Here is a 26784-nt window from a genome sequence, read left to right on the forward strand (position 1 = left end):
AAAACCATCCACAGCTCCAGGATGCCTGTGGGAAGCTGTCCTCCCAACGCTGGTGTAGCGCATGATGTGCTCAGCCCTGCCGAGGATGTGTCTGGTGTGTTTGTCCTCTCACAGGCTGCTGGTAAACTGAGTCAGCTGCCTCCGACCCGGGAGATCTTTTACCATGGGTGCGGAAACTGAGGCAGTGTAGAGGTTGTGACTGACTCCCATCTTCAGGCAGTGCTGTGGAGGGGCCGGGTCCCCGCACCATGCTGCATTGCCTGCCGGAGGAGGGGACCCCCGCTAGTGCCACCTTGCAGAAGAGGGCAGGCTGGCTGAGCAGGGATGACGTCGGAAGGAGCAGCCTGGAGCACGGGATGACTCAGCTGCAATGTCGGGGTGTGTGGGGGGGTGAGGCCAAACCCAGCATTTCGCAATGTGTTTACCAGGACCCGGGCAGCCCGTGCCTCCCAGGACGAGCAACCCATCCTCCTCAGCCCCAAACCTGCTCTCCAGGCTCAGCCGGGCAGAGGAGGGCCCGTGTCCCCACCCCAGCCTCGCTGGCTCATGGCGGGGAGCTGGGCGAGGAGCCCCTGGCCAGCTCTGCCTCAGCACTGCTGGCACTCAGCGCTGCCCGAAGGGAATGTGATGCACCACACCAAGGCCAGGGAGCTGCTCCCAGGGCAGCTGAGAGCGGACGGGTGCACTGAGACATGGCCCCAACCCACAGCAAGGTGGGGGCACATCGGAGCATTTACATCCACATGATGTCATCCCAGGGAGAGAGACAGAAATTCCCCTGCTTGCCTTACACTATTTGCTAACTGGTGTCCCAACCACCCGGCCACTTTCTGCCAGATACCAGATTATGTGTCCAGGGTGGGCGGGACACAGAGAGTGAGGGGCAAGTCCCTTTTTATGGATGGTTTTAGAGCAAATATGTGCTGTTTTGAAAAATTTCCCTAGAGGAAAGCCAAGGACAACAGATCCAAATAGCTTTTTATTTCATTTCAGCTTCTTGTGGAGTTTGAGACGGGAAATGCTCATCAGAAGCAGAAACGCCAACATTTCTTTCCACAGTGAGCTGGAAAGGAGGATCTCAGGTGGCCACCATCTCCCTGCTTTCTTCTGTAGGTGATCTTGGCTTTGCTGCTGCAACACTACTGGGAATAAACAACAAACAACAAGGGTCACCAGTGCTCCTGCAACCCACTGCAACTGGGAATGCCTGCTGTACCATGGGCAGGAGTGTCTGGCACGTGGGAACCCCCAGAAAAGAGGCCCTGAAGCCATCAGTGGAGATCTCAGGTGCTTTCAACAGGTCCATGTTGATTCCCACCACACTGAATATGGGGCACCACAGAGAAATGCCCTCATCTGCTGAATTCTGCTTGTGCCTGGCCAGCCGGGACCCTTTGTCACACTGAACAAATTAACTGTTTTCAGCAGCTAACCTCAAAACGCGATTCCCAGTTAACCCAGTTTGGTTCTGGGCAAGGCTGAGCCCTCCAGAGAAAACCACGTGTGGGCTCATCTCCCTCTGGCCTCTTTGCTGGCTGGTTTCCATCGCGTGATTCATGTCAGTTCCCAGCGCCAACGGCTGGGAAGGGACCTGTGTCATTGCATTGTCCCTGGGATATTTATTGCTTGGTTACCAAACTAGGTCCAGGCTGGCAGGAGCTCACATTACAGGCAGGAGGCAGAAACTGGAGTCCCCAGCCTGGCAGGAGTGGTGGCAGGGGCAAGGCGGGCAGCTGGGCAATACTCACTGCTGCTGGAGACCAGGCTCCTCCGGCATCACGGGGCTGTGGGGGTGAGTGGCGAGGGACGGCTGTGCAGTGCCATGGCTGGGCATCACGCTCGACACCTGCGCTGGCTGCCTGGGGAGGGCTCAGCCACCCTCGCTGCTCTCCGGGCTCCTGCTGGGCACTCGCTCCTCCCCGCCAGTGCCCGAGCATTCACCCCGGCTGCTCCACTGCCCCAGCTCCACAGCAGGAACACCAGAGAGGGCAGGGCCCACACATGAAAGAGAAATGTCTTCACCCACCCCATGCCAGGAATATCTGCCCGCAGGGCGTATGCACCCATGGGCACAGCAGGTTTTGCATCGGCTGCTTCTCAGGGGTGGGTGCCCAAATGCGCACCCAGCGCAGCCCACCGCCCCTTCCTCTCCCAGTGCCAGCCTGTGGTGGCTCTCCCTTGGCTTGGGCTGACCTGCAGCCTTCCCACTGCAGCAGGACCTGGCAGGCTTCTGGCTCCTGCAAGATAAACAAATAAAACTCTTGCCCCCATCCTTGGGGTCAGAGGGTGTCTAAAGAGTTAGGGGAGGTGCCACATGGCACATCCAGGGGCCACCCATGCCTGTAAATCAGTAACGAAGCCAGCAGGTCCTTTGCTGCTCCTGTTTTGCCACTCATGTGATTCTCCTGCCTGCAGCCTCTCCCCTCAGATGGCGGACAAGGTGACTATCGACTGTCACGTGTCCCCAGGCTGCCACTACCCTGCAGAGTGGTGGCACTGGGGTGTGCACCAACAGGCGTATGGGGAGCAGGGCATGGGGTGGGGTGGGCTCCTTTCCTGCAGGGGACCGTGCTCACCCCATGCTGCCCGTGCTGAGTAGCAGATGGCTGTGGCAGGGCATGCTGGGGTTGGGAGCTCAACCCCGGGACACAGACCTGAGCCTCTTCTCCTTCTTGAAGTCCTTATTTACTTAGTGAATCCCCTCATTTGGGACCTGCTCTTCCCTGACCACTTCTCATCACCCTATGAGTATGTGGCATGGACTTACCTGGTCAGCAGCACCTTGGTGGTCTCTGGCAAATGGCACCCCCTGGGATACACCCATCCCTCCAGCAAGATCCAGGGACCGAAATAAAGTTTTATTTTAATTATTGTATCCATAACAATGAGGGACAGGGGGCACAAAAAAAACCAAACCAGTTTCTATGGCAACCAGGAATAATCTCCTTGGAGACAGTGCCGTCTCTGCCATTCTCCAGTCCAGACCCCAGTGATATGTCAGTTCCCTGATATGGGGCACAGCATGGTACATTGGCGACAAAAAACATTTGAAAAGCCCCATGACACGCAAAGCAGAGGTTGCAAACAGCAAGGTCCCTCAGCTGCAGAGCCCTCCCATCCCCAAAATGCTTCTCCTCCTCTCTGCGTCAGCTCGCTTTCCTCACTGTCCCGTCATGCTCTGCAAAAAACAGAGCCAGGAGGAATTCCTGTAGTTTCACAGCTGGGGGAACAGGACAGGGACCTGCCCTCTCTCAGCCTGTGAGTCAGCAGCCAAGCCTGCACCACCACCAGCTCTTTGCTGCAGATGAGTGCTCCTCACCTCCTGTCTCACCCTGGCTCGGGTGCCTCTGCCCCATCCCTGTGCCTCCCCGAGCTCCGATGGTGGGTGATGGAGCACTGCTCACCCTGTTGCACAGTGTCAGGGGTTTTCCCACATGGAGATCTCGCTGGAGCATCCCAGCAGCCCACAACTTCTGGGAGAAGGCAGCATGTGCTGCATCGTCTCATACCTACATGGGGCAACTCAACATGGAGGTGCACAGAGGTCCACCACCCATCTCTGGAGCAGCCAGAGACTCATCTCCTCCGAGGTAGCTCATGGCACTGCATGACACAAAACCCTCCATGCCCACAGCTGGAGAAAACCCTGGAAGGGGTTACCCTGAGAAGTTGTGGAGACGTCATCTGGGCACGGTCCTGGGTAACCTCCTCTAGCTGACCCTGCTCTGAGCAGGCGTGTTGGACTAGTTGATCCCCAGAGGTGCCTCAACCTTCCTCTGACCTCCACTTTGGAAACCTTACAGCTGTCTGGAGGAGGCACCTGTGGGGAGGTGTCTCTGTGCTTTCCCATGTCCAGGGCTACAGAGTCCCACCAGAGCCACCTTCGGGCTCGGGGAGGAGATGTCCAGACACCCTTCAGGCTCCAGGTATGGTACAAGCCAGTCATTTCAGTTTCAACTATTCTGACGTCATTTTTTTCTAGCAACAGGAAATTCTGATTCCTGAGTAACCCTTTATTAGCAGTCTCTTCTGATTGACTCCAGTGCAGAACAAGGTGTCTCCCAAGGCCAATCAGAACACCGCTACCACTCCCATAGGTGTGGCAGCAACAGACAGTCTCTGATTGGTTGTTGGGGTCTCTCCTGAGGGATTATTGGTGAGAGCTTGGCTCTGATTCACTGCCTGGGTCCCTCCTGGAGGCTCACTGGTTTTCATGACTGGTTCCTTGCTGGGACAGCACCTGCTGTCATGGCCGAGCTCAGTGCCTGGCTCATGGGGGCAGTGGGTCTCCTGCGGGGATAGCTCCTGGGGACACAGCAGAGTCTTCCCTTGGCTTGCCCCATGGGTGCACACTACATTGGAGGCAAGCCCAGGCACATGCATCCCAGTGCGGGAGCTGGTGTCACACCTTTAGGATGCTGAGGATGTCCCTGCGTCCATCCTGGGGATCACCGTCTGCTGAGAATGGCCACCAAGGGCCTGGGCCAGGTTTTAAGCATCAGTTCCCTGTCTTTCCTGTTCCACTCTGTGATCTCAGAGCAAGCCCTAGAGCCTGAGAAAACAGAGCAGTACAGGTGGAAAATTATTCCTGGCTGCAGTCCTGAGAGCTTTAAACAATATCTCTGATTCCTTAGGAGAACAGTGGAAGGGAGCAGCTCCATCTGTGCAGCAGAGCGTGGAGCAGGTCATAAAGCACGTGGGTCGGCAGAGGCACTGGACAATGGGTAATGAGAAATGGGAAATGGGTATGAGGCATCACTTTTGTTCCTTCCCTCCTTGTTGTTGAATGTCCCTTTGTGGCATTAGGTCAATCAGCACAGCACATGAAAACAGAAGAGTCCTTTCCTATGCCATTATAGCCACACAGGGGGTTTCCTGAGATTCTCTGTCTTTGGCATCATCAGACATACACTGACTTAACTGGTAATCATTTGTCACCATAAGGTCTTTCTGTAGCTTTTAATGCCATCAGCAGCACCAGCTCCAGAAAGGATCCCCATGAGACTCAGCTGGTGACCTCAATCTGTAGAGAGCAGTTCACTGCCAAAATCACTCTGACTCTTCCCCATAACACACTGCTAAACCACATGCTGTGGATCCCCTGCTAGTCAGCAGCACCACCAGTGAGTTCCCCAAGCCTCTGTGTGAAGACATTTCTCTGGGTGAAGGTCCTGGCATTTTTTCCCTCCATTCATGTAAACTAGCGTGTTCTGAAATTTTCTTCTACTGGCATCCCCATTTGAGGGACCTCATCTAACTTCTTCACTGTTAAGAAGCAGTCCAGCCTGGGAAGCCCCTGCGTGCCTCTGTAGGGAACAGCAATGTGGGGGATTCATCTCACTTCTCTTGTAAACTTATCTTCTGTGAGTGCTCCTGTTGTACTCCACCATTTGTTGACTCCAGCCTCTTTGGCAGGCAACCATCTTTTGTGTACTTAAAAAAACATTTGAAAGTTAGTTGTTATGCCTTTAGCAAATTGTTCCTCAAAAAACGTTTTGGCTCGCCTTACTGTGGTTTTACATTTCACTTGCCCAGGTTTACACTCTTTGCTGTTTGCATTGTTTGGACATGGCTATAGCTCATTCAGAGATATCACTTTACTTCCAACAGGCTCCCATACTTGCTTTTGAAAAACATTTGCTATAATACTGCTAGAATCTCTTTAGACAGACTGTGTACATTTACTCTTGCCTCCAGCATCATATTTACATAACGTCCAAAGATTTACTCTTTTGGTTGTTACTTTTAATTTTTTAAATTTCTAATTTTCTTAGTTTCTTAATTTTAATAGTGTCCCTCTTTTTGCACATACATATTGCTGCAGATTTTATGCTGCTGGTTGTCTTGTCCAAGACATTGTTATGGTCTTCAGAATAACGTTTTGGACTAGGTTTGTTGTCCTGCTTGTAGAGCTATGTAACAGAAATTCTAAGACTGGGATGGAGAAAGTTTGTGTGGGAATGGTTGGGTGTGAAGGCACCAGAAGAAACCCTGAAGATGAAATGATGAGAGTGGCCTGCACTGATAACCTGATAACACACAATCAACATCAGGCAGATGCTGAGGAATCTGTTGTTTGCATCAGCCTAGATGGCTGCAGTTTGATAAGGCCTGGGTGTAGATGACTCACCAGCAGAAGACCTGTGCTTTGATAGCAGGAGGATGGCAACAAGATACAAGCACATCCCTTACCTCTTCCTCCTCCCCCAAACCCCATGATGGCACCTGTAAAGACACCCACAACAAGGAAGCCCAAACAAAGGGCAACGATCCTGCCTGAGGCTCTTGGAGGGTGAAGTGTGTAAGGATCAGAGGCTAAAGAAGCTGCTGTGAAAATGTTTGATTCCTAAAGGGTATAAAAGACCTGTTGTCACCAGTTTGCTGTAGCCAATAAAGAGGAGCCCATGAGATACAGCGAAGACACAGCTGCTAGCATCCCTCATACTCGATGCTGCACACTGAACCTGGTCAGACCCCTTGTGTGGGTGAGTGTGGGGATGAATGAAACTGCGAGAGAGTCAATGTGAGAGACTGAGCCAGTTTGGTTTAAAATAAAAACCCCCTTCCTCAAGGAGTTTTATTATATTAACAACATACGGTGTGCCTGGCACAGGGGCCAGGTAGTGCTGAAGTGAAGCACGAGCCCCAACCTGCACCTCGTCGGCATGGCCTTGGAGGGCTTTGCTAGGGCTGGTCCACACCCAGGCCGTGGGGGGCTGAGATGCCAGTGGTACCTGTGTGTATTCAGCCTCTGCAACACCGCCTGGTGACTTGGCTGGGTCTGTTCCTGGAACTGAGATGCATTTGCCCAGCACAGTTGCTTGGGGGCTGAGGAATTGAAGATGTGCTGGGCAGGCTGATGATGCTGCGTCCAACAGCGCTAGGGACACGCTCTTGGAGGGTAGGGTTGGATCCCGCAAAGAGCCACCACAGCGGCTGCCAGCTGGAAATTGTGCTTCAGAAGGCAATGGCTGGTGCTGTGCAGCGCTCCCTGCCCAGACACATAATAATGCTTGAGAGAGGATCTGTGCTGCCAAACACCCCAACTGCTGAAATCCAGCGCGTCTGTGGCTGGTCAGGCTCACCCAGGAGAATACCCCTGCTGCGTCACCCCCAATGCAGGGAGCTGTGGCTGGGAGGGAAAGGGGTTGCACAAAGGGTACCACTGCCCCAGCAGAGGTGGTGTGTGTGCTCACAGCAAGGTGGGCATGAGGGCTTGTGACCACGTCACCCTGCAGGGAAAGAGATCACCCACAGACTCATGGATCCCCCGGCACTGTGGGGCAGGTTGTTGTCCTTCCTCTGCCACCCGGTCCCAGCTGCATTCCTGCAAGCTGACTCATGGGTTTGCAGATACCACCTACGCCTGCCCAGCAGTCGGGAAGGGCTCAGCTCCTCCTTCTGGCACAGCAGGTTGGCAGGACTCTGCCACCCAAGGTCAGAAAGGTGTTCAGGATTGGGGAAAGGGGGAGGAAGAAAAGTGGGTACCATCATGGGCTCAGACTTGCAGCTACAGTAGATGCATCTTGCAGGGCTCCTTGCTCCTCTGGGAGGAGAAGGTTCCCCCTCTGTGTCTGGGCACTGCTCTTCCCACCCACAGCTCTCCCAGGGTTTATCTGCCAACAGGCTGCTGCCGTGTGGACAATCTGGGGGTTGTGCCACTGTGCTGACCTTGGGCTGTCTGGGCACATGGTTGTTGGGAGCTGGTCCCCCTGCAGCAACTGGTCAGCGTGATCCCATCTAGATGTCCCAGGCTCAGCATCTCTCCAAAGCAGACTCCAAGGAAACTGCAGAAGCAGCAAGTGGCTGGCACCCAGCTCCTTGTCACTTTTCAATCATGGAGTGGGAAAAGACCAGTGAGTGCAGACGTGTCCATCCATCCTCCTGGCTGAGGTCAGAAAACTCACATCCTCAAATAAAGGACAGGAAGAAAAGTGAGAAAATTGTGATAGTGAAAAGAGAAAAGTCATTTCAGCAAATAGAGAGCCATTTAAACAAAGCTCATAAAAAGAGGTCCCCAAATATATGTTTGGGTTATGGACCAGAGGTGTCTCTGCCAATGGCAGAGGAGATGAGGTGGGCAGAGAAAAGCTTCATAGACTAAAACACACGTTGGACAGTGGAAATAGCAGACCTGTCCCAAGTGCCAGGAACCATTTGGGAACAAAACTCAGAGTTGGAATTGTCTCCAATGAACCACAAACCTCCTGACCCGGGCCGGGGCACTGCACAAGCTGGGCTGGTGGGGGTTGGAGCAGAAATGCAGGAGAAGAAATGGCTTACTCCTGAGCATGTAACAGAACTCCGTGACAGACCTTATTGACAGGGGATTTCTATTTTAAACAAAACTGACTCAGACTCTCAACTTCTTGCTGGTCTCTCTCACTCTCACAGCCACCCCCACCCCGATGTGTTTGCACAAGGGGTATGGCCAGGTCTTCAGGCTGAGACACAGAGGACAGGGGTGACAAGTCAAGTCCTCTCTGTGTTGCATCCTCTCAACTGGCAATGACAAACTAGATATTGGGCAGGTTTTGGACAGGCATCAACAGTTATTATTGCAGGATTTTTCACTTCCAAGCCTTGCTCACTTCACCCTCCACATGACTCAGGCGGAGCTGCTGTCTGTTCATCCTAATTTTTGGCCATTTTCTGTCAAATTGTTGGGCTAGGAGGCAGACACAGGGCATTTGCTGGCATCACCCTCCTGTTACAAGAATGCAGGGCTCCTGGGCTCAGCACGAACACTGCATTTCTCAGTGTTTATCAGTTTACCTGTGGTCACTTCCACTGCTGGTTACTGATACAGGCCATTCACATAATCCCTGGTGTTTTCTCGAGTTCTTTCACACTGGGATGTTTCCATCCATGCTTCAGACAATTTTATCCTCTTGGTCACAGTCTACATTATGATCCTGCCAAGATCCTTGCTTTGTGCTCACCAGTTCTCAGTTCAGATCCACTGAAATCCATCTGAGTATTTGATAAAGGAGCATTTACATTACTGCAAGGCTGAAGAAGGCCACTCTGCGCAAAAAGCGGCAGATGTAAGAGGGTTAGATCTGGTCCAAGGGTTTGTTGAGTGCCCAGCAAATTAGCAAAAAAATCTTCAGGTGAAGTATGGTTTGACCAGGTGGGGTTTTAAGACTTTTTTAAAGCTCTAGGTTAAAAGGTTATTTGAAGAACGTCCCTCCCTGCTTCTTTTGGAAAATGTCCTATTAAAATCTTCCAACTGCTTTCCTCAACATGTTATTTCTAAATCCAGCACATTTGGTGCAATTGGCTGCTGCCCTGTCCCAGTGAAGACAGAGCCCTGTGTACCCCACGTCAAGGGAAGGGACATCCTCACATGCACCTTTTCTCACAAGTGTCTGACTAGCTGACGCCACTCTCCACTGGCAGGAGTGTCCTTGCACCGCCTGGCAGCGTTACCACCTGCCTGGCAGCCTGCCCCTTCAGCGGCCCCGGAGCCTGACACCGTGCTAGCTCAAATACCTGCCCATGGGAGCTTATCTGTCAGTCCGCAGCGAGTGCTGGGAGTGGGGTGATGGCCCCAGATATTCCCACGTTTTATGGGTTCTCTAAGCCCACAACTATGAGGTTGCAGGAGCCAGGCACGCAGAGCAGGAACACCCTGGCTGTGTCCTGCCGGCTCTGCTCAGTGCTGGCTCTCTGCTTCCTGCTCCCTTCTCTGGGGGCTCACTCAGCACCCCGCAGATAAAGGGATGTCATGTCCTGAGGTGCTGGAAATCCTCCAGTGTTTTGGTACATATGATGCTCATGGGGTATTGCCATTTGCATCCCACTCTTTCTCTCACCCCCTCTGCCTTTGCTCTCTGCTGGCAGCCCCAGGATTGCTCACACACAGTGAGATCAGAGAAAATGTTTTATTTTATGAGTGTCCCAGCAAGGAGTGAGAGGCCTGCCAGGCTGGGCAGGACCTTGTCCTGCCTGATGAGCTCACCTGCATGGCCATGATTAGGACAACAGACTTAAGACGTCATTGTAGGACCAAGGGTCCCTCTGACCCCAGTATGAAGAGTCCCCAGGAGTGCGCTGGGATTGTGGCCAGTCCTGAACCTCTGCTCTCCATCACATCACGTCTTTTCACCTCTCCCATGCTGGGGTAATTGCAGCCCAGGTGGCTGGTGACACAAAACACCATCGTCCTCCTGCAGACCACGGTGTGTACCTCTTCTGCAGTTTGGAGATGGAGATGTCAGGTGTTTTAGGGAAAAGAAACAGCACCTCTACTTTTAGGCCAATGGGACTAAAGCTGCCCAGCGCCAGTGGCTGGGATCCCCATGGGAAACATGCCTGTGTGTGGTGGTTTAGCCCCTGCCGGGATCTGAGACCACGCGGCCGCTGCCCCTCCCCCACAAAGGGAGTGAAATACAAAGCCCCAAGACTGAAATAAGGAAAGGTTTAATACAACAATGCAATAGCAACACAACCAACAACAACAATAACAATAACAGTAATAGTGATAGCAGTGAACAGAGCAAAATAGCTACCAAATACAGCAGTTTGAAGCACGATGTACAAAACCACGAGTGCACCGCACTCCGCGCCAGGAAAATGTGACCTGCCAGGATGTGACGTCGGCATGGTATCTGAATAACCCGGCTAGAGCTTCCCCCCCCACTGCTGGGGAAACTTAACCCTATCCTGGTTAAGCCAGGACACTGTGTCATGCGGCCCTTCAGCCTGAACGTACCCTCTCTGCCTGTACAGCACCTATCGGGAACCGCTCGGTCTGTAAGTGCTCGTCAGCAACAGTAGAAGTCAAAGCATGTCCCAGGGACACTTTCTCCCCCTCTCCTGTGTGTGCTTGTGGCATCACACTGCTGCATTTGGTGTATCCCCAGTCTGGGGGCTCCAGGATCCCATGGCCTGGTGCTGTGGCCTTGCTCTCTGCTGCTCACAAGGGCGCAGGGTCCAAGGCTGGCTCTGTTCCCAGGTGGTGCATCTGACTCAGTGGAGCAGGCGGGGAAGTTCCCAGTGTGATGATCAGGACATGGCAGGCAGCAGACCATGCCTGTGGCCTTGCTGTCAGGGACAGGAACAGAGGGGTGAGCAGTCTGCCTCAGGCACAAGCCCTCGACAGCCCCAGAAGGGTTCCATGGAGCTTGACAGCTTCTTCCAGGAGACAATGGCCCAAATCCTGGCAGACTTGTGACATCTGCCAGCCAAGTGGTCTGTCACCAGCTTCTCAGCAATTGCCCAAAGCTGTGAGTAGCAGAAAGATATCCCCCACCTACAGTCACAAGTGCCATCAGCACCAGGCTGCAATTACTGATGCATCACCAGCTCCTTGGTGCTGGTGAGCCAGCTGGCCTCACATCACCTGTGGAGCTGCCACACCTGGGAGATACCAGTGGGACATGGTTGTGTCACCTGGTGACTCAGGGCCACGGGCTTCAGTGTGCAGCTGGAGCTACTGACCTGAATCTAGGGGAGAACATCTTGCAAGCTGCCAGCTCCTGCCTTATTGCAGCATTGAGAAGCTCCAGTCTTTCGTGGGCTGCTGGCTGGCGGCCGTGTGGGTCAGTGTCGCAGTGCTGAGCAACTCACCATGTGGGACTGAGTCACAAGGAGAGTGGAGAAAACTGCACAGGGAGCCTGGGGTTTTCTCCATCACTGGGGAGAGGACAACCTCTCCCTCTCACTGCACAGCCGCCACGGCCGTGGCTGACACCTCTGACTTGCAGGTGGCAAGGCCTGGAGCCTGGGATGGATGGTGCTGGTGGCCTCAGGAATCTCACTTGCACATCTGTGCTCGTGGCGGGCCTTGCTGATGCTGCAGGTGTTGGGGGAGAGCAGCTCCAACATCGATGGAGCCCATCTCACCCACTTGTGGCTGTGTCCTCCTGACTAACAGACACAGCCATATGGATAATGGCTTTACAGGTTAACAAACTTGGTGGGGAGATTTTTCCCTCCCTGCATCATCCATCATCCTCCAAGCACCCCAGGCAGTACCACAGCCCTGGAAAACAGGACTTCTAAGGCAAAGGCTTAGGAGATTCCCTTCCTGTACTCTGCCCTCTCCTGAGCCTGGTCTGTAGATACCTTCAGAGCATATCGTACCAATTGTGTGCACCTCTGGGACCTCACAGAGGTCCTGCCAACCCAATTGTCAGGCCAGGCCTGGTCACACAGCATCAGCACAATGCCAGCACCAGCGTCCAGTGCTCTGCAAGGGTCACAGGTACCAAACCTGCATGGCAGAGCGCAGACAGATGCCCATCTCCTCCCACAAGCCCCTACCTCCAAGGATCCTGGCACAATCTTGTCCCCCATTTCCTTGGCCACAGCAATAAGGATGTGATCAGCTCTAGGGGACACCCCTGGTCCTTGGGGTCTTGGTGTGGCCCCGCCTGTATGTGGCTCCAGCAAAGGCACCTCTGGCTCCAGAGAGTGGGTCCATCAGGAGGGGGTGTCTGTCTGTCAGGGCATGGGCATAGCCCACCCAGATGTAGGGGCAGGCTGGGGGCCATGAGAACCGCCCTGGGGACACAGCCATGCCCTGACACCAGGACAACTCCAGGGTGGAGGACAGGCTTCAGGGGGGCTGATCTGCTGCAGTGGTGGCCTGGGTGGGGGAGCATGGAGACCCCCCAGCGCCACTGGGGCTTGGAGAAGGGAGGGCAGTTGCAGGGGTCTCGGGCACAGGGTCCCCAGGCCCAGACCTCATTTGCATCTGCACAAAGCAGGGAATTTCCCCATTTTTTCCGTCAGCAAGCAGCCGAACTTTCTGCATGGTGACCTTCATCCGCACCTAGGGTGGGGCACTCACAGCAGCTGCCAAATGTCACTGTGGTGCCCCGGTCCCCACTGGAGGGCTGGGGATCCGTCCCTCTGTGCAGGCAGCGCTGACCAGGCTGTGGGCAGCCAGAGGGGGAAGGGCAAGGGGTCTGGACCCTGCCCCCAGCACCCACGCACTGTTGGGTCTGAGGGCAACAAGCAGGCAAACCAACCCTGCCATCCTCCCCAGCATGTCCTCCAGGCAGGGCAGGGTCCCCCCATCCCCAGCCACCCCCGGGCATCAATGGGGTTGGTGCCTGGGCAGTCCCCGCTGCCCACCCTGCTGCCAGCCCCGGGTGCTGACACCTCACCCGCAGGAAGGGGCAGGCAGTGGCACTGGGTCTGTGGTGTCTGGTGGTAGATGTTGGCATGGATGGACATTTTTGGGGGTGCTCAGCACATCACAGGATCAGGCTCCGGCGGCGGTGGCCAGGGGCTGCCCATGGATGCAGAAAGAGCAGTATCTGGTCAGGATGGTGAAGATGAGCTGCCCGGTTTGAAGGCAAGCTCTGGGGGCAACAGGAGAGGCCACTCAGGAGACCAAGCCTGGCTATGGGGTGGGGCGGAGTCTCTGAATGGCACCCCTGCGAGCACGGAAACCTGTGGCCATCCCCCCCACCAAGGAGTTCACAGCCCTGCCAGGCTGCCTAGAGCAGGCAGCCCCTGCGGGCAAGGCTGCCTGCGCACGAGGTCCCCCTGAATGCGCCGCAGCCTCTCACAAAGCTCCGGGCCCACAGACACCCTGCCGCAGGGGACGTGACCCTGGGCCACCCTCTGCCAGCCTTGAAGCCCGGCAGCCCTCGGTGGGGGGGTGCCCCCTGCCCCTGCACAGGGGGCCCATCGCCCCGAGCAGCACAGACTGCCCACATCCCAGCTCCCTCCTCGCGCCTTTCCAAGGAGAGACAAACCATGATATTCCTGATAAGTGCAAATCACCTTGACTTTTGCTCTGAGACCTTGAATGGTTTGGGTAGAGCATGGACGGAGGCCAGCGCTGTGCCTCCCTCAGGACCGCCTCCGTCTTTCTGCAGGCAGGTTATTTTCCACCGGTGTTTCCCCAGCCCCAGGTTTTGGCCGGCGGGTGGATTGCAGCCACAGGTCACCCAATCTGCCTCTCCCTCTGCCGACTCAAGCCGGGATGGCAGCCCTGACACAAGTCACCTAGCACAGGCTCTCTGTCCTTAAAGCTCCCCCAGACCTTTCTCCTGCTCATCTGCAGCCTCATCTGGGTTTTAACCTCCACGGCTGCAGGAGGAGTTGGAATTCACTGCGAGCAGTTAGGAAGATGAAGCACCCTGAAAGTGGTACTAGGAAACAGGGGGTGACACAACCTTGAAGCATGGTTGTTTTCACCAGTGCTCCAGCTGACGTCCCCCAGGACCTAGAGGGGATGTTGCAATAGCCCCCGGCAACTGCCACCCCAAACCCAAGCTCTGTGCAGCTCTGAAGCCCCCAGCTGCAGCGTGTGACAGCCAGAGCAGGGGACACAGCAGCAAGAGAGCGTGAGGATTAACCGAAAGCAGGGAAAAACAAAGGAGTTATTACTAGAGCTGGAGGGACTGAACTGAGGCAAAAAAAATGTTTCACAGAAAGAGTGGTCAGAGAGTGGAATAGGCTGCCCAGGGAGGGGGTGGAGTCCCCATCCCTGGGGGTGTTTAAGGGCCGTTTGGATGAGCTGTGGGGGGATGTGGGGTAGGGGAGAACTTTGTAGAGTCGGGCTGAGGGTTGGACTCGATGATCCCGAGGGGCTTTTCCAACCCGAATGTGATTCTATGATTCTAAATGGAGAAACCAAATACCTTGTCCCCCCCAAAAAGGTGATGGATGTGAAGATGGTTTATTTTCTACATTATACTTCTGAGTGTTTTTGTTCCAAGTTGCATTTTTGCATTTGTGAGTCCTTGTGCATTTACAGGGAACTTGGGAGTGAATCGCCAAGTGAGCTCCAACAAAGGGGCCAAGCTCAGGGCTTCTCCAAATGGCCTCTCACTGCTTCCAGACCATCGCTCATTTTACTGCATGGGAGAATACTGCCTTCGCCCTAAGCTGAACTTGCCTTGGGTTCTCCGCTCCTCCCCTGAACCCAACATGATCGCCGTGTTGCAAACAGAAATGCAGCTCCTGCTCACATGAGCTGATAACACTTCACTGCACAGCCAAGGCTGCGTCCAGCGCCATGGCCCCGACCCACGGAGAGCCTGGACATCCCCACGGTGGCCCCTGTGTGGAAGCCCCAGGAACTCGCCTCCTGCTGTGGCTCAAAGGAAATCCCACCGTCATTTTCGTTTCCTCGCTGCAAAGTGGAATTGAGTGTTCATGTCATGCTTTAAACCAGTGACTGCTGGGAAACCCGCCCACAGGGAGCAGAGCCCACGTCCTGCCGGAGGCCGGGAAGGCCGTGGGGTGCAAGTTTGCTCCAGTAGTGCTGGCTGCAGCGAGCTCAGCGCAATGGGGCTGCGGTCGGACTGGAGAGGCTTTTCATGAGCTCCAGGAAGGAAGCGCAGGATCAGGGGAGGGGGAGCCGCAGGCTCCAAAGCCTTTCATGGCTCCCGCATGCAGCTGGCTGGCACCGTGGTGTGCCGGGAACAGCTGGTCACACATCACAGGCTGCTTCACCCCGAAATCCCCCAAATTCTGCACTGAACCGTTGCATACCACCCCTGCAGGAGACAGCAGCTTGCAGGGTCGGTGCTATCGAGACACTGATGGGAACTCCAAACTCCCCATAAAGCACTGAGGCAGGCTTAGCCCAGCACACCAGGAGTTAATTTTGAGACGCAGAAGCCGGGGTGAGCACAGATGCTGGGCTGGTCTCAGCAGTCCTCGGGAGGGCATGAAAACCACACGGGAGCATCTTCATTCAGGACAAGGGGTCATAGCAGTGGTGGGGAGCTCCTCGCAGCGCCCACCTCCCGCAGCCCTGCCTTCAGAGCTGCAGCTGCCTGAGCGCAGGGTTTGCCTGCACCAGCTGTCTGTGTTTACCGTGTCCCCTCCCTGCCCTCTCCCCCCTTTCCAAGGAGCCATGCAGATCACTCTAAAGCACAGGGCAAACAGGCGTGTACCAGCCTTGTTATTGCTTTGCTCCCGCACAGCCCAGACTGTTTGGTGGAAACAAAAGGGAGCCGTTCCCTCCTCTCATTGGGCATTTGGGTCTCGTCTGCCCCCGTCACCAGAGGAAGGGCGAGGTGCCGCAGGGTGAGGGGCACCCGCAGTGGCAGGGGGTGGCTGGTTCTGGAGCATCTCGTCCTGCCATGTCTGCAAAGCAGCCAGGACAGATCCCCTTCTGCTATGCACTGTCAGAGGTAGCTTGGGGTAGCCCTGAGGAGCTCATCAAAGCTCGCCAGAGGACACACTGAAGCCTCAGGGGGGTTTCTGACATTTATACTGTGTTTTCATCAACGGAGAAAAATCAGATGTGAAATTGAGTCTGAGCATGCCTACTCTTCAGTCACTTCAGGCTGTTTGTAGTTATAGGAGGCTCTTGCCCACTTGCAGGGCTCTGGAAGAGCTGAGCTACACTGGGTCTAAGCTCACTGTTGGGGTCTGCTGAGGGACGCACTGAGCAGGGGATGAGAGGGACAGCTCTGGCATCTCCCAGAGCCCTTGGTGAGGATGCTCTGTGACACGATGGCCCAGCAGAGCACAGACCTGCCGAGCTGGAGTTGCACAGCAGCAGGAGTGGGGCCATGAGGAGAGGAGCGGGGCTGCCGGAGGTCATGGATGGAGCCTCAGTTCCAAGGTGCCAGGGTGGTACAGGCCATGGGGAAGAGAACATCTTGTCTCTGCCACCCTCCTGCCCTCCCAGCCAGCCTGCAAACTCAGCTCAGCCTCACTGGTGCTGTCACCTCCTGGCAAAAATGCTTCTCATCCCACCCACAGACAGGCCCATGTTCCCTCAGATGACCAACTGTCCATCTCAGCACATGGCATTACACTCGCAGGCACAACTATCTTACTGCTGCCCAGACTTTCAAGCTTCCTCTATCTCAGCCAAGCCCCTGTGCTTGAATTAGAGCAAATTGCCTGGGGCAGTTCTCCTTCTCCCCAGAAATCACAAGGCCAGTGAACAATGTTATACAGACTGGGACTGGACACAGCTCACCCTTCATGATGGTGATGCTGGAGCCTGAGTAGGAGGACACTGGGTCTTCCTGTGGAGTCAAGAAGGGAGTCGGAGAAATCAACTGACGTGGGGGGTCCCAGCTGCCACAGACACTGCCCGCTTACACACCCTGGAGGGTGCTGGTACCCTCACTATCCCCTCCGGCCGGGAAAGACAGTCCGGCAATGGAATCCAACACAGCTCTCCCTCACGTCCCGCTGTGTCCCTGCTGAACCATCCCCAGCACCTGGCAAGCCATGGTGGGTACATGCACACGGTGGATGGGAGCTGAGGCCGTTGCTGGGTGGTTTTGTAGTTGCCCTTGGCTGCAACAAAGCTGTCTTGCTCCAAAGGAACAGCTTAAAAAAGTCCCAGAATGGGGAAGATATTTGGCGTGGTGCAATGCAGGCTCAGAAACACTTCTGACTTTTGCCCCTTTTCTGTCAGATGATTTTGAATGTTTTGCTGAGGGTCCCTCTGGGCCACAGAGCAGGGAGATACAGGTCTTGGGTGGGATCTGAATTTTGTGCAGACTTGTGCGAAACTTGGAGGGTTGAATGAAATATCTGAAAGAGGGGATTTAGGAAGAAACCTCCCCTGGGTCACAGTGGAAAGCTCTGACTCAGATAAAGTTCCTTCCAAGGAGACGTCTGCAAAACCCCGACGCACACTCATCTCCCGAGAAACAGACTCAACCTGTCTGTGCATTTAGGCTGGAGAAGATAAATGTGAGCTTCCCAAATAGTCTCCAGAGCTGTTGTCTGGCCCCCAGTTTGGGGACAGTCAGGGACCCACGCTCTCTGGAAGGTCCTGGACAGAGAGGGAAGGAAGAGGAGCATCTTGGAGGCTGCTTGGACGGCGATTCCCTGGGTGACAGAGCCCTCCTCAGGTCACTCCTGTGCCACCAAAATGCCACCTTGCCCCAGTGAACTCTGCTGTTGTCTTCAGGCAGCTCCATGACACACCCTGCCATTATGCAATGGCCATGAAATGGAACTAAAAATAGCTCCCTCTCCTTGCAGAAAAACACCTGGCTGCCTTGCACCACTGTGCCAGCACCCTGCCGCATCCCTCCTGGCAGGCTGATGTGGGCACTGAGGAAAGATCTCATCCTCCTCCTCTGTGCTCCTGCCCCAAGCCCTGCCTTGCCTCTGTTTGTCCCTCACTCAGCTCCGTCACCAGGCAGCGTGGTTTTCGTCTGAGCCTCCTGTGGGGATTGATGCCATCAGTTCTCCTACCTGGCCTTTGCAGAGGGAGCTGGGAGCAGCACTGGAGGGTCACTGAGGACCAAGTTCATGTTATCTATCCTTCAGTTAACCAGACAATTAAAATGCTGGCAGTGCTTGGCTGGACAAGTTGCCTGTGACCTGGCTCTACTGGCTTGCCCACATCTGTGCACAGCACTGTGCCCCTGTTGCAAACTGGAGACAGTTCACCTCTTTTTGGGGTTTGTTCTCTGCTAAGAACACTTGGATCATTTATGTATGGGATGGTGCGCCAAGGCCAGAGCAGCCATGAATGCTGGGGTTGGTCCCCTGATCTTTCACAGATTCTCTTGTGTCCTTACAGCCAGAGCACCTGGAGCAATTGGCAGCCTGCAGCCGTCCTGCGTGATCCCCAGACTGTCACTGAGCTCAGGCTGAGCAATTCTCCCTCTGGCAGATGGGCTCACTAGCATTGGGCCAGTGATCACTTGGAGGTGCCAGTCCCTCTGCACCCAGGACAGACCTCGGGCATTGCCACTGTTTGCTCCTGTAGAACCCAGCAGGAGCTGAAATTCTCATTTCCCTGTGGAAATAGCCAAATGATGCTCAAAAATCACAGCGTTATTGAGAGTCAAAGAGCAGCACCTGGCTGCGGGAGAAGCAGCGTGAGGAAGAGCAGCCAGGCACAGCTGCCAGCTCCTGCCTGCAGGGCCCTGGGCAAAGTGCTGCTTGGCAGGACCTGGGGCTGCAGGCAAAAGCGCCAGACTGCAGGTGTGCCTCCCGCTTCTGGGGCCTTTGCTGACCAGCACTGTCACACACAGCTGAGGGATGGTTCCAGTGCGGGAGGGATGAAGGGCTTGCACTTGGCTGAGCCAAATGATTTGGGAGCAGAGGCTCCTCCTGCCTCACCCTGCAGGGACTGGAGTCTCTGCCAGCCCAGCTGCGGTGGCCAAGCACCAAGGGCTGGCTGAGTATGTGATTCTGAGCAGAGCAGGAGCATCCCATCACTGAAACCCATGTCAGCAAGTGTCCTGCTAGCTGTGGTCACACGCTCACTGGAAGGGGCAGCCTCTGAGCTCTGGGACTCAGTTTTCCTGCACTGGTTCCAGTGGCATCGGCTGTCCCAGCTCCCAGTGACGCAGCAAGAGGCCCATGTCCCCCTCAGTGCCCCAGGACATCAGCCCAGAGGCCCCTCTGGCTCAGGGAGGAGTGGGCATGGTGCCAGATGGAGATGGCAGGGGGGTCCCAGCTAGGGGGAAGCTGGTGTTCGCTGGCGGCGGTGGGGTGAGGCATCCCAGGCCCTGCCACTGTCCCATGCAGGGGAGGGACAGACTCCTTGAGCTGCTCAGGTCTGGGACAGCCCCACTGCTTCCAGCCTGGCGTGCATCCCCATGGACTGCCTACGTGCCACAGGGCACGTCCCCAGCGGGGACCCTGGTTCCTCCAGTCCCACAGTCATGGGGAAGAGATGACGGCGCAGGGAGAGATAACAGGTAGGGAAACAGGAGACTAGGACAGAGGAGAGGTGGTGGGTGTGGGGAGAGGTGATGAAAATGGGGAAAGATGATGGGTGTGGGGGAGAGATGATGGGTATGGGGAGAAGTTGTAGGTGCAGGGGATCAGGGATCTCAGTTCTGTTCAAACCCCTGTCTCAGAGGGGAAATCAGTAGGAAAAACAGCAACAAACCTTGGGAGAGCTGGGCCTGCAGATCTGCCACCCCGATGTGGCGAGGAGCATCACCTGAGGCCGGCCAGTCCATCCTCTCACCCTCCCACCGTGGGCAGCCCCGGGGAGGTGGTCTGGCTGTTTGAGGCGTCCTGAGTCCAGGTTGAGCGTGCAGAGGATGTGCCACACGGTGCCCAGTGCCGGACCTCGGGCATCCTTAGTGCCACCTGCTCAGGCAGGGGCTGGGAGAACTCAGGTGGGCAGATCTGAGCTCAGCAGCCCATCCCCAGTGCCAAGCCACGGGCAGCCTTTGTCCGGCTCGTTCTGGGGGGATGCAGGGGAGATGTTGGGGGGTATGTCGAGGGATGTTGGGGACGCTGGGCGGATGTTGGGGGATGTTGGGGGATGTTGGGGGATGTTGGGGATGCTGGACGGATGTTGGGGGATGTTGGGGATGCTGGGCGGATGTCGGGGGATGTTGGGGATGCTGGGCTGCCCAGCCTGGTCGCTGGCTCATCTCAGCGGAGCTTGGCAGCCGCCCCGGGCGCGGGGGGTGGGGGGTGACCAGCAGAGGGCCCGGCGCTGCCGCTCCCCAGCGCGGCTTTTATTCTGCCCAGAGCTCTCCGGAGAGCCCAGAGCAGCGGCCGGAGCCGGACAGAGCGGCTGCTCCTCCGGACGGCTCCCTCGCTGCCTGCAGCCCCGGCGTCCCTGTGCTCGGGGCTGCCCTGTCTCCCAGCAGACGCTTTCTCCGGAGGGTGCGGAGGGGACGATGCCTTCGCCGCCGCCGCTTGTCCTCTTGCTGCTGATGCTGCTGGCACCGGGGGCTGCGGCGATGCGAGGCAGGGCTGGGCAGCCTGGGGAAGGCAGCACCCACCGTGGCCAGGGTGCAGATGGAAGTAGGACTCTGCCGATGATTTCCTGGGACAGTCCAGAGGTCCAGGTGATGAAGGAGAGGCTGCGCCGGGGGACGGAGGAGGACTCCAAGTCAGTGCAGCAGTACGTGCCGGGAGTGCGGGTGGAGTTCCCACGGCCCCTCAACTCCGCCAGCCTGCACCCAACCAAGGCCCTGCTGCCATCCAGCACGGACCCATCTGAGCAGCAACAAGGAGTCCCCACGGACGGGGAGGGGGTAGAGCCCCGAGCCAACCTCACCACCGTGTCCGACAAGCGGTTGCAAATCCAGAACCCCTTGTACCCGGTGACGGAAAACTCCTACAGTGCCTACGCCGTGATGTTTCTGTCTCTCATCGTCTTCGCAGTGGGCATCATCGGAAACCTCTCTGTGATGTGCATTGTGTGGCACAATTACTACATGAAGAGTGCCTGGAACTCCATCCTGGCCAGCCTGGCTTTCTGGGACTTCCTTATCCTCTTCTTCTGCCTGCCCGTGGTCATCTTCAACGAGATCACCAAGAAGAGGCTGCTGGGGGACGTGTCCTGTCGCATTGTACCCTTCATGGAGGTAAGGGGCTGCACAGGGCCCTGGAGGGCTCAAGGACTCGTCTCCCTCTTGCTTTGGGGACAGTCCATGCTGCTGGTGGCCTGGCACAAGCGTTGTGTGTCCGAGAACCCAATTGCATGGCACAGCAAGGAGCCGAGGGACAGTCTCGATATTGACCTTCCCTTTCCTTCGGCCCCAGGCTATTCCTCAGGCTCTGCAGCCAGCACCAACACTGCCAGGGCTGGGCAGATCCCATGAAACCTTCCTTTGTCCAGCCAGCATGGGGGCTTCTGTCCATGGGGTCCCTCTGTCTGTCTGTCCCTGTCCCAGCCTGACACCCCACAGCCTGTGGGCTCAGCCCCACATTGTGCTGGCCCAGCACTGGCTGTGGTGAACTACTGAGGATGGCCCCAGGGCAGGGGGCTGTGGGTGGGGCAGCACTGGGGTGGGAGAGCCCAGGAATTGGGTTTGGGAACCTGAGATCTTTGATTGTCCTCAAGCCTCACACGTGATGGGTTGCCCGCATTCGGGGTGAGCTGGGGACCCGCTGAGAAGGCTACAGGGACTGTGGTGATGGGAAGGCAGAATGAGCAAAAATGCCCCAGATGGTGTGATTTTGCATGGTTCTGCTCTTGTATTGAAAACAAACCCTCACTGTGGGGCATGTCCCATGCTGCAGGGACAGCTGGGATCTGCTGGTCCCCTCCATGCCCACATACAACAGACAGACCCAGCCTGCCTGTGCGTGTTCTCTGGGGCTCCAAAGCCCAGTTTATTGAAGAAGGGTGCAAACCCAAGGGTGGAAGAGATCATATACACTGTCAGGTCCACCCCCTCAGGCTTGGTCAGGCCAGACAGGGTTCAAAATCTGCCCATCCCACCGAGTGTCTTCTCCCATGGTCAGTGCCCCCGACAAGACATAGAAAAACCAGCTGCAAGCTGAGGCCACAGCTTGTGCTGGAGGGCCCCAGAGCTGCTGCCCTCATTCTTCCCAAACCTGATCAGGTTGTGTGAGAGCACTGACACGCCTTGGCACCCATGCCCAGGCCAGCCCTGCCCTCCCAGGGCTGTCACCAGGCTGGGATGTGACCTGGCCTTCAGTCATCACCAGACCTGTCTGTGCCCATCACCAGGACTCAAGCCTGCTCAGAGAAATAACAGCTGGAGGGAAGAGAGAGCAGGCCTTGGCACTCAGACAGGGAAAGCTCATGGCTGCAGAGGCCTCAGTCATTACAGGCAAAGAAATGACCCCAAGACATTGACGTGTCCCACCACAATCCCCTCCCCAACATCCCCTTCCCTGGTCCGGCTTCTGCTGGAGAGTGGGACCCAGGGCTCTGGGGTGGAGGACCTGGCTGCATCCCAGTCCCTGGGTGGCCGGATTATCCTCTCGTGCTTCACCTGACAGCAGCTGCAGGTTGGGGTGATCCAGCACAGGCGAGATGGAGGGTAGACATGAATCTGGATGGGCTGGCACAGCCCCACTGCCAGGGCTGTGAGGTGAGCAGGTGTGAGGCCATGGCTGCAGCAGTGGTCCCAGTCTGTCCTGCTGCTCCCCAGTCCTTTGTGCAGGGTCTGCGGAGGCACAGGGGCTCCTGGACATTCATGGGCAGCTTGGCTGTGCACGCCCCTAGCAGGGGACCCCAGCAATTCCACTGGGTTGTTTGGACGCAGGCCTGGGGTGATGGACCCGCACCCTGGGTATCCTGCCAGACACAGTCCTAAACCTGCAAGTTCCAGCCCAGCACAACAATGGGGTGTTTGCTAGAGATGTGCAGCCCCCGCCTCTCCGCACTGTCTCCCCTGCTCAGCAAGCAGGAGCTGTTCATTTCTGGAGATCTCCCACCCCAGCCTCTTACTAAATGCAGTGAGTGCCCCATCCCTATCCTCCCCCTCAGGCCCCTGACGTCACAGCCGAGTTGAAGGAGGACTCAGAGAGGGGCAGGAATATGGACCCATGTTTTGCCCAGGCAGGCAGGCTCAGCACCCTGGTAAGGATGGGAAGGAAAGGGTGATGTCCTCAAACCAGACCCCTTCCTGAGAAGAATCTGCCACAGCCTGTCTCTGAGTTGCTTATGGGGTCCCTGGCCATGTCCCTGTGGGTGGCACCTCCAGATACAGTGATTGAACAGCACCAGGGTGCCCCTGAGACAGCTCGGTCCCCGAAGGAGGCAGGAAGGACGGTGGGATGGTGGGGCTGCTGGAGGATGGGCACAGCACAGCCCTGGGGATTCACAGTCCTGCTGTGGTCCACCCAGGAGGCTACTCCTGCTCTGCCACCCCAGCTGCCAGTCCTACCCTGCCCTCCTGCCTCTGGTCCCCAAAGCAAGGGCAGAAATGGGCTTCAGGGCTTCTCTGTTCACCTGGGACCCAGCACCTGCCTGGGTAGGAGAGCCTGGCCAGGCCAGAGCTAAATCCCCAGCCCAGAGTCAGCCACGAGAGAGGAATCAGTCTGCAGTCCAGCAGTTAGTGTCCAGCCTTTCAGTGTGGGACTGCGCAAGTGTTTCAGGCTGCTGCATGAACTCTGTAATGAGCAAACCTTCTGTCCTCCACTTTGTAGCAACTCAAATGCCCTGTGGGGGGGCACAAAGCCAGGTTTTTGGAGCAGAGCTGGCTACATGGGCTCCTGGTGACAGGCGGTGTGCAGGGATGTGCCTGGGGTGACCAGTGGCACCAGCTGCATCCCTGCCAGGGCACTGGGGAGGATGCTCTGCCATGTCCGAGTTACATGCCAGGACTGAGGGGACCGGGAGAAACAAAAGAGCCTGTGGGAGGGTGTAGGGGGAGAGGAAAGGCAGCAACACAGCAGCGCTGGGATGGCTGCAGCTGCCAGCCAGGGAGCTGGGCAAGTGTGCTAGGTGTTGACTGTGGGGCAGAGCAAGGGGTCTGAATGCTCAGGGTGGCTCTGGGCATGGGGCTGAGGAGCTGGGACATGAGCAGGTTGTTGGGTGGTGGGGCTGGGTGCAGGATGGTGATGCTGGGCTAGTGCCCCGATGTTGTGTCGGGGGGGATGCTGCTGTGCATAACCGAATGGTGATGCTGGTGCTTGGCATCAGTGTGGGCCACAAGCTGGTGAAGGGGCCAACGCAGGACCACTGGAAAAGGTGGGGGTAGGGGCAGGGGGGGCAGTGCCAGACCTGGCTTGGGCTGCTATCCAGCCACCCTGCAGAGCCCTGGGTGGTTTCCTGAGTGCTCGGAAGGTCCTTCAGCACAGGGTGACATTTGATGGCTTTGTGAGGCCAGGAACGGCCACAGGGCTGGGGGGCACCAGCATGTGACTCTGCCATTTTTCTGGCCAAGGGCTGTGGGACTTGGCTCCGAGCAAAGCTGCAGCTCTGGGGCTGGGACTGTGAATGCTGATTGTGACCTTCGGTGCCTTGCCAGCCCTCCCAGAGCCATCGTGATTCCTCTGCCTCCTTTGGCCTCTTCCCTTTGGCAAAGGGGATGTTTTTCCTGCCATTCTCAATGCAGCGGAAATTGCCTCAAGCTGATTTGTGACAACGGTGCCTTCAACTCGTTTGGCCTGTCCGGGAAGCAGCAACTCTGCAGAGCAGGGCAGGGACAAGCCAGCTTGGGGCAGCTTGGGGGAGGCTTGGGGACCCTGGGAAGGTGTTGGTGGGTGTGATGGTCCCTCTTCAGAACAGAGGAAGAGCCTGATGGACATTCCTGCTATTCCCACTCCAACTGGACAGACAGACAGACATCCAGCAAAGCTTCTCCCTTCTGCAGAAAAGGGAGCTGGGTAGGGACAAACAGGTCAAGGGACATTTTTATCCACTGCCCTTTCAGGAGTCACAGAAAAGTGGCTCTAAAGCTGCGATGCAGCTGCAGGTTGTGACCTCCCTACAGCCTTGGAGGAAGGGTCTCAGGCTGTGGTCTTGGGTAGCCAGGGGTTTGCCACCAGCCTGGTGAAGTCAAGCCCCCTGGGATGACCCTGCAGCACGGCCCACTTGTTCTGCCTCCCCCCCTCGCCAGGTATCATCGCTGGGAGTCACCACCTTCAGCCTCTGTGCCCTGGGCATCGACAGGTTCCACGCAGCCACCAGCCCCCAGGCCAGCGCCCGGCCCATCGAGCAGTGCCAGTCCATCATCGCCAAGCTGGCTGTCATCTGGGTGGGCTCCATGACCCTGTCGGTGCCAGAGATCCTACTCTGGCAGCTGGCGCAGGACACGTCGCCTGTGTCTGGCATAGTGACGGAGTATTGCACCATGAAGCCCTCGTCCAACCTGCCCGAGTCTGTCTACTCGCTGGTGCTTACCTACCAAAACGCCCGGATGTGGTGGTACTTTGGTTGTTACTTCTGCTTGCCCATCCTCTTCACCGTGAGCTGCCAGCTGGTGACCCGGAGGATCAGCGGCACCGAGAAGAAGAGCGAGTGCCGCGGGACCAAGCACGGCCAGTGCGAGAGTCACTTGAACTGCACCATCATCGGGCTGACCATCATCTACGGGCTCTGCACCACCCCGGAGAACGTCTGCAACATCGTGGTGGCCTATATGTCCCCTGACATGTCCAAGCAGACGTTGGACCTGCTCAACCTCATCAACCAGTTCTTCCTGTTCTTCAAGTGCTCGGTGACGCCCATCCTGCTGCTGTGCCTCTGCAGACCCCTGGGCCAGGCCTTCATGGACTGCTGCTGCTGCTGCTGCGAGGGCTGCAGCCCCGACACTGCCTCCAGCGAGGGCAGCGCCGACAGCAAGCTCAAAACGGAGATGTCCTCCTCCATCTTCTTCGACAAGCCCCGGGAGTCCCCTCCACCCCTCCTGGCCCTCGGCACACCTTGCTAAGTGCCACCGGGAAACTGTAGAGATCGTTCCACCACCTCCTCCCAAGACCAAACGTTTTGCCATTAGTGCCTGTGTCTGGACGTGGAACAAGCAGAAGAGACAGCTCAGGGGGCTGCGCCGTGGGCTTCAAACCCCATCTTGGGCAAGTGGGGCTTGAAATCCCAGTCCCCGTGGCTACATTGGCAGCCTTCTTGCCTCTGCCCAAAGGCCAGCAAGGACATCAGCACCCTCCCATCCTGCCTGCCTGGCCAGGCTCAGAGGGGTTGCTGCTCTGGAGATGGAGTTGTGCCAGAAAGGTCCCATCTGAAACTACAGAGGGTTTCCATGGCGGTTTGCAGATGACATAGCAAACACAAACTGCCCTTGTCCTGTCCTGTCCCCTCCTGCCAGCCCCCTCCACAGTAGCAGAAGGTCCCAGTGATTATATCCCACCGGATCCAAGCAGTGCCCTGTAAGAAAGAGCTCAATAAACCAGTAACCTAGAGCACGTCGCACACGCAGCCATCCAGCACCGCCGAGCAGAGCCCCGGGGAGCCAGCGTCTGGGGTTGGATGGCTCTTTCCTAAAACCTGGGGGCTCTGGGGTGGGCATGGGCAGCTGGGTGGGCGTGAGGGCAGGAAAGCAGCCGTGCCAGGTCAGGCAGCACCCAAGGGAGATGGGGAAAGGTCCCCAGCCCTTCTGCCCTGCTCCCTCTGGGGTGATGCCGAGCGAGCTGGTGCCAAGCCAGCCCCTGGGAGGGTCTGGGCTTGGGGTGGTTTGTAGCACTCAAACCGGT

The 26784-nt window shown here is 56.7% G+C and overlaps 1 protein-coding gene and 1 long non-coding RNA gene across 4 annotated transcripts; one reads left to right on the top strand and one right to left on the bottom strand.

Annotated features, from left to right (window-relative positions):
- Positions 1-966: 966 nt before the first annotated feature.
- Positions 967-6455, bottom strand: LOC141954345 (uncharacterized). Of its 3 annotated transcripts, none has more exons than XR_012632153.1 (3): positions 5813-6100; positions 1749-5433; positions 967-1610 (listed from the first exon to the last, which is right to left on the bottom strand). It is a non-coding gene; the product is annotated as an uncharacterized LOC141954345 (long non-coding RNA). The 3 variants fall into 3 exon arrangements; XR_012632152.1 differs by having other exon boundaries at positions 967-2237; positions 2768-5433; positions 5813-6096; XR_012632151.1 differs by having other exon boundaries at positions 967-5433; positions 5813-6455.
- Positions 6456-20392: 13937 nt separating this feature from the next.
- Positions 20393-26493, top strand: GPR37L1 (G protein-coupled receptor 37 like 1). The gene is made up of 2 exons (XM_074894028.1): positions 20393-21242; positions 25197-26493. The coding sequence occupies exons 1-2, from the start codon at positions 20550-20552 to the stop codon at positions 26007-26009; spliced, it is 1506 nt and encodes a 501-aa protein (XP_074750129.1). The 5' UTR covers positions 20393-20549; the 3' UTR covers positions 26010-26493.
- The last annotated feature ends 291 nt before the right edge of the window (positions 26494-26784 follow it).

Source organism: Strix uralensis, chromosome 24 (genome assembly GCF_047716275.1).
Source record: "Strix uralensis isolate ZFMK-TIS-50842 chromosome 24, bStrUra1, whole genome shotgun sequence".
Lineage (NCBI taxonomy): Eukaryota > Metazoa > Chordata > Aves > Strigiformes > Strigidae > Strix > Strix uralensis.

What these genes read in the sequence shown, in the direction of transcription:
- GPR37L1 (XM_074894028.1), top strand. Translation starts at nt 20,550, where the DNA reads ATGCCTTCGCCGCCGCCGCTTGTCCTCTTGCTGCTGATGCTGCTGGCA. An exon ending in GCATTGTACCCTTCATGGAG is followed by an intron (nt 21,243 to 25,196) that starts GTAAGGGGCTGC and finishes CCCCCTCGCCAG; the next exon opens with GTATCATCGCTGGGAGTCAC.